The 13,184-nt window shown below is 37.0% G+C and overlaps 1 protein-coding gene across 3 annotated transcripts in view; it reads right to left on the minus strand.

Moving 5' to 3' along the window:
- NALF1 (NALCN channel auxiliary factor 1) overlaps positions 1-13,184 on the minus strand; it is a 477,447-nt gene that overhangs the window by 16,804 nt on the left and 447,459 nt on the right. The window contains exon 2 of one of the 3 annotated variants that reach the window (XM_081946004.1): positions 5,326-5,497. In XM_081946004.1, coding sequence (XP_081802130.1) covers positions 5,326-5,497 — 172 coding nt within the window. Of the gene's footprint in view, positions 1-5,325; positions 5,498-13,184 lie in introns of those variants that run through there. The other 2 variants (XR_014174816.1, XR_014174817.1) reach the window with 2 other exon arrangements.

Genomic DNA, 13,184 nt, shown 5'->3' on the forward strand with positions numbered 1-13,184 from the left:
GTGTCTTCCAACTCTTGCAGCCACGTCTCCCTATATTAGCCCTTCTAAAAAAATAATACACATATTCTCAGCCTGGTATCTTTCAGAGATCCTGGACTGCAACTCCCCAAATTGCCAATCAAAAAATATTTTCTTCCTAGCATTTTCCCATAAATGAAGGTCCACATTTTTGGATCATCTAAAGATTGATCCATTGGTTGCCACGGGAATTGACCAACTAGCTTGTTATCTAAGCCTGAATGAAAAGAAGAAATTCATTAATATTCCCCCAAACCATTAATATCTCATGAAATTTACTTATGGACACTTGGAACAACTTTTTGTCCTTGATGTGATTTTTACAATTTCCTTTCTTGCCTCATGATACTATTCCAAAACAACTTTAAACACCTTCATTTTGAAGTATCTTACTGTTTGGCGAGTCACAAATTCATATTATAAGTTCTTTTGTAACAGAGTCAGTCCTGATTACTTTACTTAGGAACTATCGCGGTGAAAGATGTTCACTTCCAACTTGAATGCTTCTCATTCACAACTCAAATGCAATTTGTTATGCATGAACTGCTTGCTGTTCTCCACTAGATGTCCCCAGTGACCTGTTCTAAACTCTAAAATACATGCTGAATAACCCATGCATAGTTCCCAGAATTTAAAGCATAAACAAGACAATGCTTTGGGCCTTTTATAAGTAGAATAATGCTGATTGGCTCCAAGGAACATGTGACATCTATATTTTGTTGTTTGCTGTCTAAATTCAGGAAGCAGCTTTAATTTGAAATATAATACTTGGGTCTCTCTAAGTCAAGATTCTGCAAGCATTTCTCAGGACAGAGGTTCTGGTTTGATACTCCTTTGCTTGGTGCCCCTTCCTATTTTTGGGGGTGGGGGGATTCTCTAGTCTAGAGGCTCCAAATAAATAGGATCAAGAGAGTTTCCTGATCACCTACCTCATTGATCACTTTCACCAGCTGAATGATGAATTCATTAACAATGCAGAGAAACAGTTAAGACTATCACATCTAGATGACCATCAAAAGGCAGCAAGGAGAAGTTGCTGCATTGCCTTGCAGCTAGTCATTGGTCAAATTAGACTGGCAGCCAACACAGAATTGATGCAGTTCAATCTTCATAAGACCTGAAGAACTGTACAATATTTCCGGTTTGGAAGAAGAGTTTCTGCTTGGAAAACTCCTTCTGCTAAGGAGAAGGCTCTTGAGAAAACTCAGACATTCCTTCATTTTTCATTTTTACAGAATACACAGAAATTAATGTAGTCTGGGCAGCATGTAACATTTTCCCAGCTTTTATTATCCTGGCTACTATAACTGAAGACTTGCAATAGGTTCAGAAACCCATCAACATTATGTTTTTCATTAAAATTTAACAATGGTGCAATAACATTATCATCTTTAGGTGCTATCTTACAATCTACAGAGCAGCAAACCGACTGGTTATTGAGAACTTTTGAATGATCTCTGAAGGCCAATGACTTTCCATATGGATAATTGTCTTGCTCTTTTAGTTAAGCTGTATCCCTGATAAAACACCATTCCATCTAAATAACTTTTTCAATATCAGGGGTTGTTTATTTCTATCAGGCAAAACAGGAGGTTACTTTTGGTCCACAACGTTTAAATTCTGTATTGCAAAATTTTTGTCTCTGTGTTAAAGACCTAACATTAAAACAAAATGTTTTTAAATGATTAAAGCAGAGTTTTAATGCCCATATTCATGGCATTTCCAACCATCCTATTAAGATTTGCTATATGAGAAATAAATGGTAATAGTAAAAAAAGGTTGCATTTTGAAACAGCTAGTGCATTTTCTCATCTTTAGGATTTTGCCTATTCCAAATAAAAAGGAGAAGAGTTTTCTCTCTACCAAGCAGAGCATTATAGCAATCTGAGGTTTGTTTGAGATATTTTGTTGTTCTCCTCTTGCAGAAATTCAGAAAAAGTAAATAGCTCACTAGCCATTCAGAGCTCAAGTTCGTGTTTTAGAGTTTTTCACAAATTGGAACCATTGTAGACAATGGTATCTGGGACAATAAAGTAGTGGTATAATCTGGACAATGTTTTTGAGTTATATTTATTTCTACCTTCTGATGTTATTAACAGAGAAGCTGCTGTATTGGTCAAAATCACTAGTATGAACAATATCAAGAAAAATATAATTCCTGATAAAGAGTCACCCGTGATCTGATAATGAAGTTTGCCTTCAATCAAGCTATGTGATTTGTGAGTTGGGAGTAAGAATTACTACAAAAAAGAACATCCTTGAGGTTTCATATTATGAAATGATGCAAATGCATTATTCCGTTTTTATTTATGGATTTCTATCCTTTCTTTTGCATTATTTCACAATATATGTGTCAACCCAGAAATGTATTGATTGACTAGGATTTTTATTAATTTAATAACACTAAGAAACACGTGTGTGTGTGTGTGTGTGTGTGTGTGTGTGTGTGTTTAGTATTTGTTAGTATGGGTTATTTACCGTGTTTCCCTGAAAATAAGACCTCCCGGATAATAAGCCCAGTCGGGCTTTTGAGTGCATGTGCTAAAATAAGCCCTCCCTGAAAATATTGCAACACAGCACCAGCCATGAGGTGACCACACTCACTGCCTCCTGCACCTCAAAAATAATAAGACCTCCTCGAAAATAAGGCCAAGCACTTATTTTGGGGGTCAAAAGAAAATAAGAATAAAATAAGAATAATTTTATTACCGTGTTTCCCCGAAAATAAGACTCTGTCTTATTTTCGGGGAAACACGGTAATAAAATTATTCTGCTCATAAATCAACCATTTATTAAATCATAAATCAACACCTAGGCCAGCATTTCCCAAAGGGTATTTTCCAGATATATTAGGTGGTACTCCCATCTCCTAAGCCATCCAAGTATCATAGTATTGGGGATCATGGAATTTATAGATGCATTAGATTTGAAGAAGTGAAGAAGTCTCTTGGATGAGAAGCAAAACGTCTTCAAAGAAATGCCAGAAAGCCCCGTTGCCACTTGAAAAAGCATCTTCGGGACAACCATGACCTGGATGACTGAGAATCTCCATAGACCTTTAGATTTGAAGAGGTTAGGTTATCACCGCTAGTCAAAAGTACAGTCTTTCTGTCTTTCTCTTATCTTTACCTGTTCAGTTGTCTGGTCAGCAAACCGTGATAATGCCAAAATATTACATGTTTGTGTAACATGTGTAACATAATCACAAAAAAATATATATATGTGAATATATACTTGTATTAGGACATATGATACAAATTCTAAGTTGTGGGAAATGCATGATTGAAAATCCGTACACATCAGTTAGCATTGATCCCTTTGTCCCCTCTGTGGATGGGCCAGTGCCCCTAGATTTCTGAGCGTTTATATGAAATTCTCCTGCATGATACCAATTATCCAGGGTGAAAATTTTGGACCCTTTTGTTTAATTAAGGTTGAATGCTTGGATTGACTAACTAGCTTTAATCCTCTTGCTTCCTCAGGCAGACCAGAAGGAAGAAGCATGACGCCCAGGCCACAAAATGTTTAATATTCCTGTTAATTCCAAAATATTTTTATGAAGACCCAATATTAGCATATAAAATTCCCTCCACAAAAAAAAAACCCCAGTAGATCTTTAAAGGCGAAGAATTTATTCACACTGCATATTCATATTTAATTTGTCATGATATTGTAGGCATATATCAAAGTTAATAGTCATGTCAAAAGCAAGAATGAGAATGGATGCTTCATATCTAATCATTATTCTCTCAGAAGTATTAAAAAAAAACCTAGAATTTGTGTTGTCCATATGTTCATGCACACACATGTATTTATGTATGTATGATCAGGTCAGTATTATCTCTTGGTGACTGCTTGGACTAGTCCCTGCAAGCTTTCTTGCCAAGGTTTTTCGGAAGTGATTTGCCATTGTCTTCTTCCTAGAGCTGAGAGAGAAGGACTGGCCCAAGGTCACCCAACAGGCTTTGTGCCAGTGACGTGCAGTCAGGTGAGGCAAGTGAGGCACAGCCTCACCACTCTCATCATGAAAAAAAAAGTAAAAGGAAAAAGCTGAGCTAGTTGCTACCTCACCGTGGATGACTCTGCTTAACCTCACTGGTGCTCTCCCTCCCCAAGTGTAGTAACTTCCTCCCCAGGCCCCCATTCATTTCTCTCTCTCTCACACACACACACAGCTGGATAAAACTATATAAAAATGTAGCCCAGCTTCACTGATTAAAAGTTTGAAAAGGCAACGTGGCTCCACCTGCAATCAAACTACACTTGGGGGGGTTTGTTTGAGAGTGAGTGAGAGAGGGAAGGGGTAGGAGAGATAGTCCAATCCAACTTGTGTGTGTGTGTGTGTGTGTGTGTGTGTGTTTGAGAGAGGGGGAGGAAGGGAGAGAGGGAGGAAGGAGGGGAAGGAGAAGAAAAAGAAAAAGAAAGAAGGAGCAAAGGAGAAAAACAAATGCTGTCGCTTTAAATTGGAACTGAGCATGCCTGGCTGTGGAATTCTGGGAGTTGAAGTCCACAAGTCTAAAAATATTTGAAACTCAGCACTGTGTCAGTGCCTCACCAGCCATAAACCTCACCGCACGTCACTGCTTTGTGCCTAACATGAGACTAAAACTCAGTACCTGGTTTCTAGCTTGATGCCTTAACCACTGCACCAAGAGGCTTCATATTTGAGTACACCTTTTGTTCTTTCAATATTTCAGTTCGTTGACACATTTTCAAGCTCTGGGGATGTAGTTGGACCAGGTACACAGCATTGCAATTTAGGATGGAAGAAAGGCAAAAAAAGATTCACACAGGAAGTATTTTCTGTAGAACTGCCTGGTATTTTTAAGCTAAAGCTATAAGCAGAGGTGATTCTAGCATTGGTTGCACAGCTGATGCAAACAACCGGGCATGGTGATATTGCAAAGGTATCTCTTTTTTTTTTAAAGTGAATCATACCTTTTTCATTCTTCACATTGAATTTTATAACTTAGCCTCCCTCAACAGCACAGGAAGTTTCATTCTAACAAGCCCTTTAAAATATTGTCCAAGCTGAGGGATTCTGTACAGGTGACATAAATAGGAAGTGTATCTAAGGCAGATGAGTCATGCCTAAGTAGACATGAGGAGGAGGGGAAGGGTGAAAGAGAGAAGGCAAAAGGGAACACTCTTGAGGATTACAGAGCAACATCATTCTTGTGGGATATATAATGGAGAAGGAGATCTTGAGTGGAAAGGGGAAAGGAATTCTTAATTATACGTGGTCCTCAGGCTTCAGAAAATGGCTCTGAAAGAAGTGTTAGAAACAGCTGCTAAAATCTGCCATACCTGTACAGATGAAACTGGATAACCCTCCATAGATGACATCATCATTGTCTGGTAATATAAATGGACACCTTGTCTGAACTTCCAAACAGTATTGCTTGCAAGGAATTGTGTTGTTGCAATGAGACTGTGTGACTTCAAAATACTGGGAACAGAGCCAGGCCTTGTAGACAGTCTAAAGGAGAAGGGAAAAAAAAAGACAGGAAGAAAAGTAAAGAATGAGATTAATTGACAAGACAAAGCAGCACCAGTGGAATCATTATTATCGCTCTATTTTTATCTATCACACTTTAAAAGCTTTTCAGCAAAATAAGGCAGGAATCCTTTGGACAACACCTCACTTTCTTCCTTTTCCAGAAAGTGAAATTCTATGCCTTCTATCATGACTTAGTCTGCCTTTGGCTTATTAATTCCAAGACTTAGAATGTAACATGCAGAGCACTCATTCATATTTCGCCTTCATGGGAAGGAGATCAGTGAAATTGTATAATACTTGCACTTTCTACTATCTCAGTATAAACGAAGCAGAGCCTATCCGCATTCCAACAGTCAAAAACTGCTCGTTCATATCAGGGTACTGAGAGATGCTTATACTGCCCCAGACCATGCTTGCTGTGAGTGCTTTTATTGTGTAATTACTTCATTGACAGCATTTTACCGAGAAGCCAAGTTAAACCCAGCTCTCCATCTATAACCTTCTTGTGTTTTTCTCTGCCATTTCTTGAGGCTCTTTTCTTATCACCCAAAAATCCATTATGAAGGAAAAGATTGTGCAGTCCCTTGCGATTGATAGCCCTGCCTTCATTTGTGTCAAATTCAAATTGCAATGTCCTTTGTTTCCTTCACAGGGATCTGAATTAGCCAAGTGTTCCTTTTTTGCTACCTCTTCCCTGTGGTTGGTTTTATAATTCAGATTTCTACTCCAGCCACACCCCAAAAAAAGTAAGAGACATCCTTTTTGGGAGAGGGGGCGGTTTAGAAATGTGAATAAATAATAATAATAATAATAATCAGCTAACCCTCCAAAAAACTTTTACCAACTTGCCAAAATTATTAAAACGGTTTGAATCAATAAAGCTTTTATTTTTATACGTGGGCATGGAAGTCATTTGCAAAATTAAGAAACCTGAGAGATTTTTCTGGCAGGCAAATTAGAGACAGAGAAAGAAACTAAATGTTTCACTTAAAGGAACTATGTTACTTCCACATTGCCTTCCCATTCCCCACGCCCACCTGCCTTTTTTATTTCCAAACAGTGGACTAGAGTAGGCTAGCTCTATCATCTTGCTAGCTCATTTTCTAATAGTAATAATTACCTTGATTAAAAAAAACTTAGTCAGAAAATAATATGTCAATAGGACCAATGTAGTTTGTGCCAAACTCCTCCTCTATATTACGTTAGTAATTGCAACAAAGAAACAGTGCTACTAGGTTTTCATGGTACAACCCAATCTTGGTCTAAGAGCAGCCAAAGATTTCTGAAAGACAAATCTTTAGATAAAACTTTAGAACTACCGGTTGTTTCTGGCAATCAAGCTGTGGCTGACCCGCTTCCCCAGATTTCTGGGCATTAGAAATTCTGGGAATTGTGCTCTTCATACCATCCAAGGGATTTGGGCAATTGGAATCCTGCCAGTAAGATGCAGAAGATTCCAAAAAGATTTTGAGTTTGACTGCCAAATGATCTGATGGTAGTGAGGGAGGGATCGTTTCCAGCAAACTTATTCCAATCCAGACCAGCCTTTCTGAAGCCCCACATTTCCACCACTCTTTCTCCAGTTTAAGAAAGTGGGACCATAAGAAAGGCTGAGTGCCAAAGAATTGAGGCCTTTGAACTATGGTAGTGGAGAAGACTCCTGCGAGTCCCTTGAACTACAAGGTGATCAAACCGGTCAATCGTAGCGGAGATCAACCCTGACTGCTCTTTAGAAGGCCAGATCCTGAAGATGAAACTCAGATATTTTAACCACCTAATGAGAAGGAAGGACTCACTGGAGAAGAGCCTAATGCAGGGAAAGATTGAGGGCAAAAGAAGAAGGGGATGACAGAGAATGAGGTGGTTGGATGGAGTAACCAAAGCAGTAGGCATGAGCTTAAATGGACTCCAGAGGCTGGTAGAGGACAGAAAGGCCTGAGGAACATTGTCCATGGGGTTGCGGTGGGTCAAATAACAAAAAATAAAGTTGCCTTAAAATGCAGCACCCATAATGGAGCTAACTAGGAAATATCTGAGTGGAAAGTAAAGAAATTAAGCAGCTAGGATTTTATACAGCAACAGCAGAGAGAAAAAGGCCCAAGGCTGCCTCCTGGTATCTCTCATAAATCCTCTTTGTTTAGACATCCATCTTTTCTGCCCTTTTATTCTGCAAACGATTCCTTGAACGAGTAAATCCAAAGTCCACAATCTACCAAGGAGCATGGAAAATATTTAAACCTTAAAAAAATTTTAATAAGTACCATTGACAGGTAAAACAGTTACCTCTGCCTGTAACAGTTTTACTGTGTAAAGTTAAGTCATAGATATTCACAGAAGGTGGTGCTAGTTACCTCCTAGTAAGATCTAGTCTAGGCTAAAACAGTTGAAAGGAGTAGAGCACAGATATTTAGATCTCCTACATAAGTATACAATGTTTTAATTACTGGAGCATCGAAATGAAACATGGTTATAAATAGTTGCTTATAAACATGTCTTTGCATTTCATATCCAAGATTCTAATTCCCAATATTTCAAGTCATAGCATTTCTTACGGCTATGTAGATCTGCGCTTTAATAACTAAAATAGACATACATACATACATACATACATACATACATACATACATACATACATTGATTGAGATATAGAAATCCAGTGTGTTTGCATTGATTAAAGATTTAGAATGCCCTACACTCTGATTGTGGCCCTGTCCAAGTGTTATAGTCCTCCACATGCCTATGGATACAAGGTAAATTGGTGGTGAGAGATGAATTTTCTGTAAAGTGCACAATGTACTAGCCTTAAGGCTGTTTCTTGTTCCATTCAGTGCAAAAAAACTGTGAGAATCCTTTGTGTTCAGTTGATATATTTATAACATTCCTGCTACTACCTTTTTATTCCAATGTCTTTGTATACAAATCCATATGTCTGGGTGACAGCCTAATAATCCTTGCACAATCTGACGATTTTCCATATTTTGTTAAATTCTGTTTCTCCCACGAAGTTTGCTCACTAACGCCTGTTGGCTTTTCTATGTGCTGCACCTGTGCATAGATGCCTATGAAGAGCCAAGATCTGTTGAAAAACTGTAACAAGCAATGAGCTGAAGTTTGACTGCGATTTGCTCTTATATTTTATATTTAGAAAAACTGCTTTAAGTTTGCTTTTATTTTAAACTAGCTGATAACCCGGCATTACCCAGGTATTTATTTATAGGGGGGAAATGTCAGGACCAAATGTAATTTCTAATATTGGATTTTTTTCCCTTAGCAGAGAGAGCCCTCTTGTGGAGTACTGTGAAGCCATTACCGTGGCAACTCCACTGCGCTGTACAGTAGAAGCCAGTACAGCAGAACAAATTGTATCTTAACAGAACACCCCCCCAAGGGGTGTTAGGGGTGTCTTACCCCCATAGTATTTTTCTCCAGAGGGTGTCATCTGTGTATGTATGAGTGTGTGTGTGTGTGTGTGTGTGTACGTATGTATGTATGAATGTATGTATTTGGCAGCACATAAAGAATGAAATAAATGAAAACTTTTGCTAATAAAAGATAAAGCCCAACTGTAAATGTTAAAATAAAGGTAGATTTTAATGAAAAGACGAAATAGTTCATCTAATAAATAGGATAATGTCTCTTTAAACAGAGTCTGGAAAAAGATAACTTCTTTCCTAGCATGCTAATAACAACAATTTTAAAAAATTTATAGGCATTTCTTCTACCACGAATGATAAAAGAACAATTATAGAGCATGTTTTTCTCTTTTTAGTTGTGGCTTTTCTCAATCAAACAAAGGAAACAAAAAGTAAAGGCTTAAAATTCAGTTGCTTGAAGTTTTCAGGACAATTTCCTAGAAACTCGGTGCCATTGAAATGTATTTTATTTTTATCTGTTCTAGTTTTTTGTCAGTTAATTTATAGAGCTATCTTCTGTTTATATATAGTGGCAACAGATAGTAACAAAGTTGCTAAGCAACCATTAAAAAAACAATATTCCTAAACTGTGATTTCTGACTACTTGGATTTTAAGTCATTATATTTTGCAGAGAAAATATTAGCACTAGAAGTATTTGCTTAACAAAAAATTATATGTTACTGTTATTTTTAATTATTTGCACGTAAACGTGAAAGCGGTACTGCTTCATTTTTGGAATAATCTTTTTTATTATGATGATACGGGGTCCAAAACATAGTTTTCTATCTTTTTGATTTTTCAGTGCTTTTAATCTTATTTCTTACTTTATCCTGTAGATAAAATACAAATATGAAATAGTCTGATCCTGTTAAATTGGACTCCACCATAGCAAATAGTAGCAAACAAAGCAAAATGCTAAATGAGTTAAAAATCCCACAAGCAAATAGGGGATGGTGCTAATTCCACAGGGGACATCTTCTCAACGTTGGGTTTCTTTGCTTATTATTTCTAATATATGAAATTCTTACTGAAATGTTTTGTCATTGCTGAGCAGATACTATTTATTACAGTGTCATCTAAAGAAAAACTGGATTTCCTTAATATCCCTGGCAGTTTCAGTGTGAGAAGATAATTCTCATAATTGTGATATTATTACTTGTGCATTTACACTTTGATATCCTTGAATTTCTATTCTGAACTATTCTAACTTTCTCCATCCTGATGTCTTTCAGTCTGTTAGACTGCAACATTTGGCAATCTTCCCATAAACATACAAGAGTTTTTACTTTCTAATTACAGATTACAACTACTGATTTTTCATAGATTTGCCCGGGTTTTTCTTGATAGTTTCTAGATTCAGTTGGTGGGGTCAAAAAGCACAATGCTCGTGTGTAGATGAAAAGATAAGAAATAATACACATAACAAAATGGTGGACCTTTGATCATGCCAGCATGACATTTTTTGACCATGTAGACATCACCCCTGAATCTGGCAATTCCCAGTTGATATCAATCTCAGATGATATCAGATGTACATACCATATGTGTGACTTTTGGATTGGGGTCTTTACATGCATTTTGGTTGGCCAATGGGACATGGCCAATGAAAGGGATAAGGAAAGACAGCATGTTGCAGTACTGTACAGTTTTTTTATATACAGTATTCCTGCTAAATACTGAATGTGAGCTATAACCTAATCTGGAAAGCTTTAAATCAATATTTTTTTATAAAATAAAGACAATTTGCCCTTGAGATACAACATCCAGCATTGTTGATAGTTTCAGACATCTCATTATCTTACAGCGGTTAAAAAAACATGGCATAACATTTTTGTTTGTCACAGAATATGATAGAATCTCATTTAGTAAAAATATAAAAGCCACAATAATTTAAAAAAACATTAAAAAACAAAAATACTAACGTTGGCAAAGGGAAGATAAAAATGCCCCTCTCAGCAATGGGACCAGTTCCCTAACCCCAGATCTGGCAGCATAACCAGTTCTTGAGGGCCTTCCAAATATCAGAAGGGATGGGGCTGATCTGATTTCACAGGTAAGTTACCTGCCAGATTTATAGAATTATGGATTTCTCTCAGCTTGTTGCCTCACTCTCTTTCCAACATTGGCATAAAGATTATAAGAAGACACGTAACAATATTAGGCACACACTATGACATACAGAGGCAACCAAATGATCAAAAAAAATCACAGTAAACACAACGTATTATTAATACATTATAATCAGACAGATAAATTAGTAGTGAATTTATTTTTTAAAAAAGATAATTGTGTTTTGGAAAAAAATGTAGAAATATACTGGGAATGAGACAAAACAGGAAGAAATAAAAAAGAAAAATGAATGGAAGAGAAGAAGAAATGGTCAATTATTAAGGGATAAAAATAAATGGCTGGAAAAATATTTTATGAGCACCGCTCAGGACATAATCTCTAATGCATAAGCCATCTAGAGTTACTTTGGTGATTGAGATGCATACAAAAAGATCAATCAAACAATGCCCCATCAATTTGCTATTTTGCCTTGTTTTTTGTTTTTTGCACAGCCTTCACTACTGATAATGTTCTGGAACAGTAAAGAAACAAAAGGGAATTATGATTTACTGACATCCAGATTCAGAATTAACCCATTCAGTCTACCCCAAGAAAACCTGTTTTGTATTATTTTCATCTTCTTTAGGAACTTGGGTTGATTAGCTCTAATGCACAACCATAATTCAGAATTCTACAATGATTGTAATTCCCATGCCCATGCAGTGTTTCTTTGGTTTGCCATTTTAGAATAATGAAAGAACTCATAAATATTTTACAGGCTTCAGTATTTTAGTGGGAAAATACCATGTTTTATCTGAAGTTTTGAGGTGTTAATGCTTTTATTTTAAGCAATCAGTTATCTCAATTTCTCTTGTGCTGACATGTTACTGGTGATGTTGACAGCCATCTAAGTAGCTCAGACTGAAGAATAGCTGTTGCATCTCTCCAAACATAATTGGCAACATAAGCTTATTACATTTATTGTCATATTTTGTTATGCTTAATTCAACCTTGTCCAGTAGATACTGTCAGAATGTATCTTGGCATTGCAATCCACAGAATATTGAACTAACACGGACTTTGGCCAAACTGTTTGGAATTGTGACCTCCAACACTTCAAAATGACTCCACTGTACATTAGGATTGTCTTAAATAACAGCACATTTGTAACTTCAATTGTAACATTTTCCGCCTAAGGTAAGATTTTATTACAAATTATTACAAAATGAATCAAATATTCAGTAGGCACACTCCATTATTAAATCAAAACACAGTCAAAGGACAACACATTAACTTAACCATCTCTCATGTTATTATTCGTAAAATGGGCTCAAATGAGCATGGAATGCTGCAAACTGTAGTCACCAAAGTGGAGACAAGTGAACAAGGAACAACCATTGGAACCTTGGATCTGAGTTGTAAGTTTCCTTTTTCAGGTAAGTTGTAACTTTGAAAGGTTGCTAAGTACCCATTTGTAAGCCGAAGACCATCTGTATTTATGAGGAGAAAATAAACAATCACCCTAGAGAATGTGAGCATCAGTGCTCTTATCGTTTAAGACTTTCTTCCAGATTAATGTGCTGTGATGTGTTCGTATGATTTACTTTTAACCATTCATGCTTCCCGGATGCCAATTCTTAAATACAACTCAGAAGGAGGGCTATGTTGACTCCATGTCATACCGACTCCACAAGGGACAATTCAAAGACCCTCTAAATACAGAGAATCAGACCACTTTCATGTTTCCTCTTCCTTTATCTGCCTCTCTTCTCTATTCATAGCTGTTAAAACATGACAAGGCAAGGATGTAAAAGGGACTTTATGTCAAACTATGAGGGTAGAAAGAGGCCTTCAGAGAGTTCACATGGTTTCTGATGCTGAATTGTTGCCTTTCTAAACTATGCTGTACCATCTACGGACTTGATTCACATCATTGACAGTTGTGGAAAATCCATTTCAAGGGACTGCGTGGCAAAGAAATCTGACAGACTTTTTAAAAAGAATGTTGGTCCTTACCTGAACGTTTCTTTTCAGTAGGCGAGAGAGAGGGGCCACACGTGGGATATTCCGAAAGCATGATTGGTCCAAAGACTGACGGAAATTTCTTTTAACCTCCTCTTTTCCATGTTGACGCCCAGTTCCTCGAAGGTGAATGTCCAAAGTTAAACTGTATAGGAACAGACACAAACAAAACGAAAACAAA

This window comes from Natrix helvetica, assembly GCF_964273705.1.
Source record: "Natrix helvetica genome assembly, chromosome: 3".
Lineage (NCBI taxonomy): Eukaryota > Metazoa > Chordata > Lepidosauria > Squamata > Natricidae > Natrix > Natrix helvetica.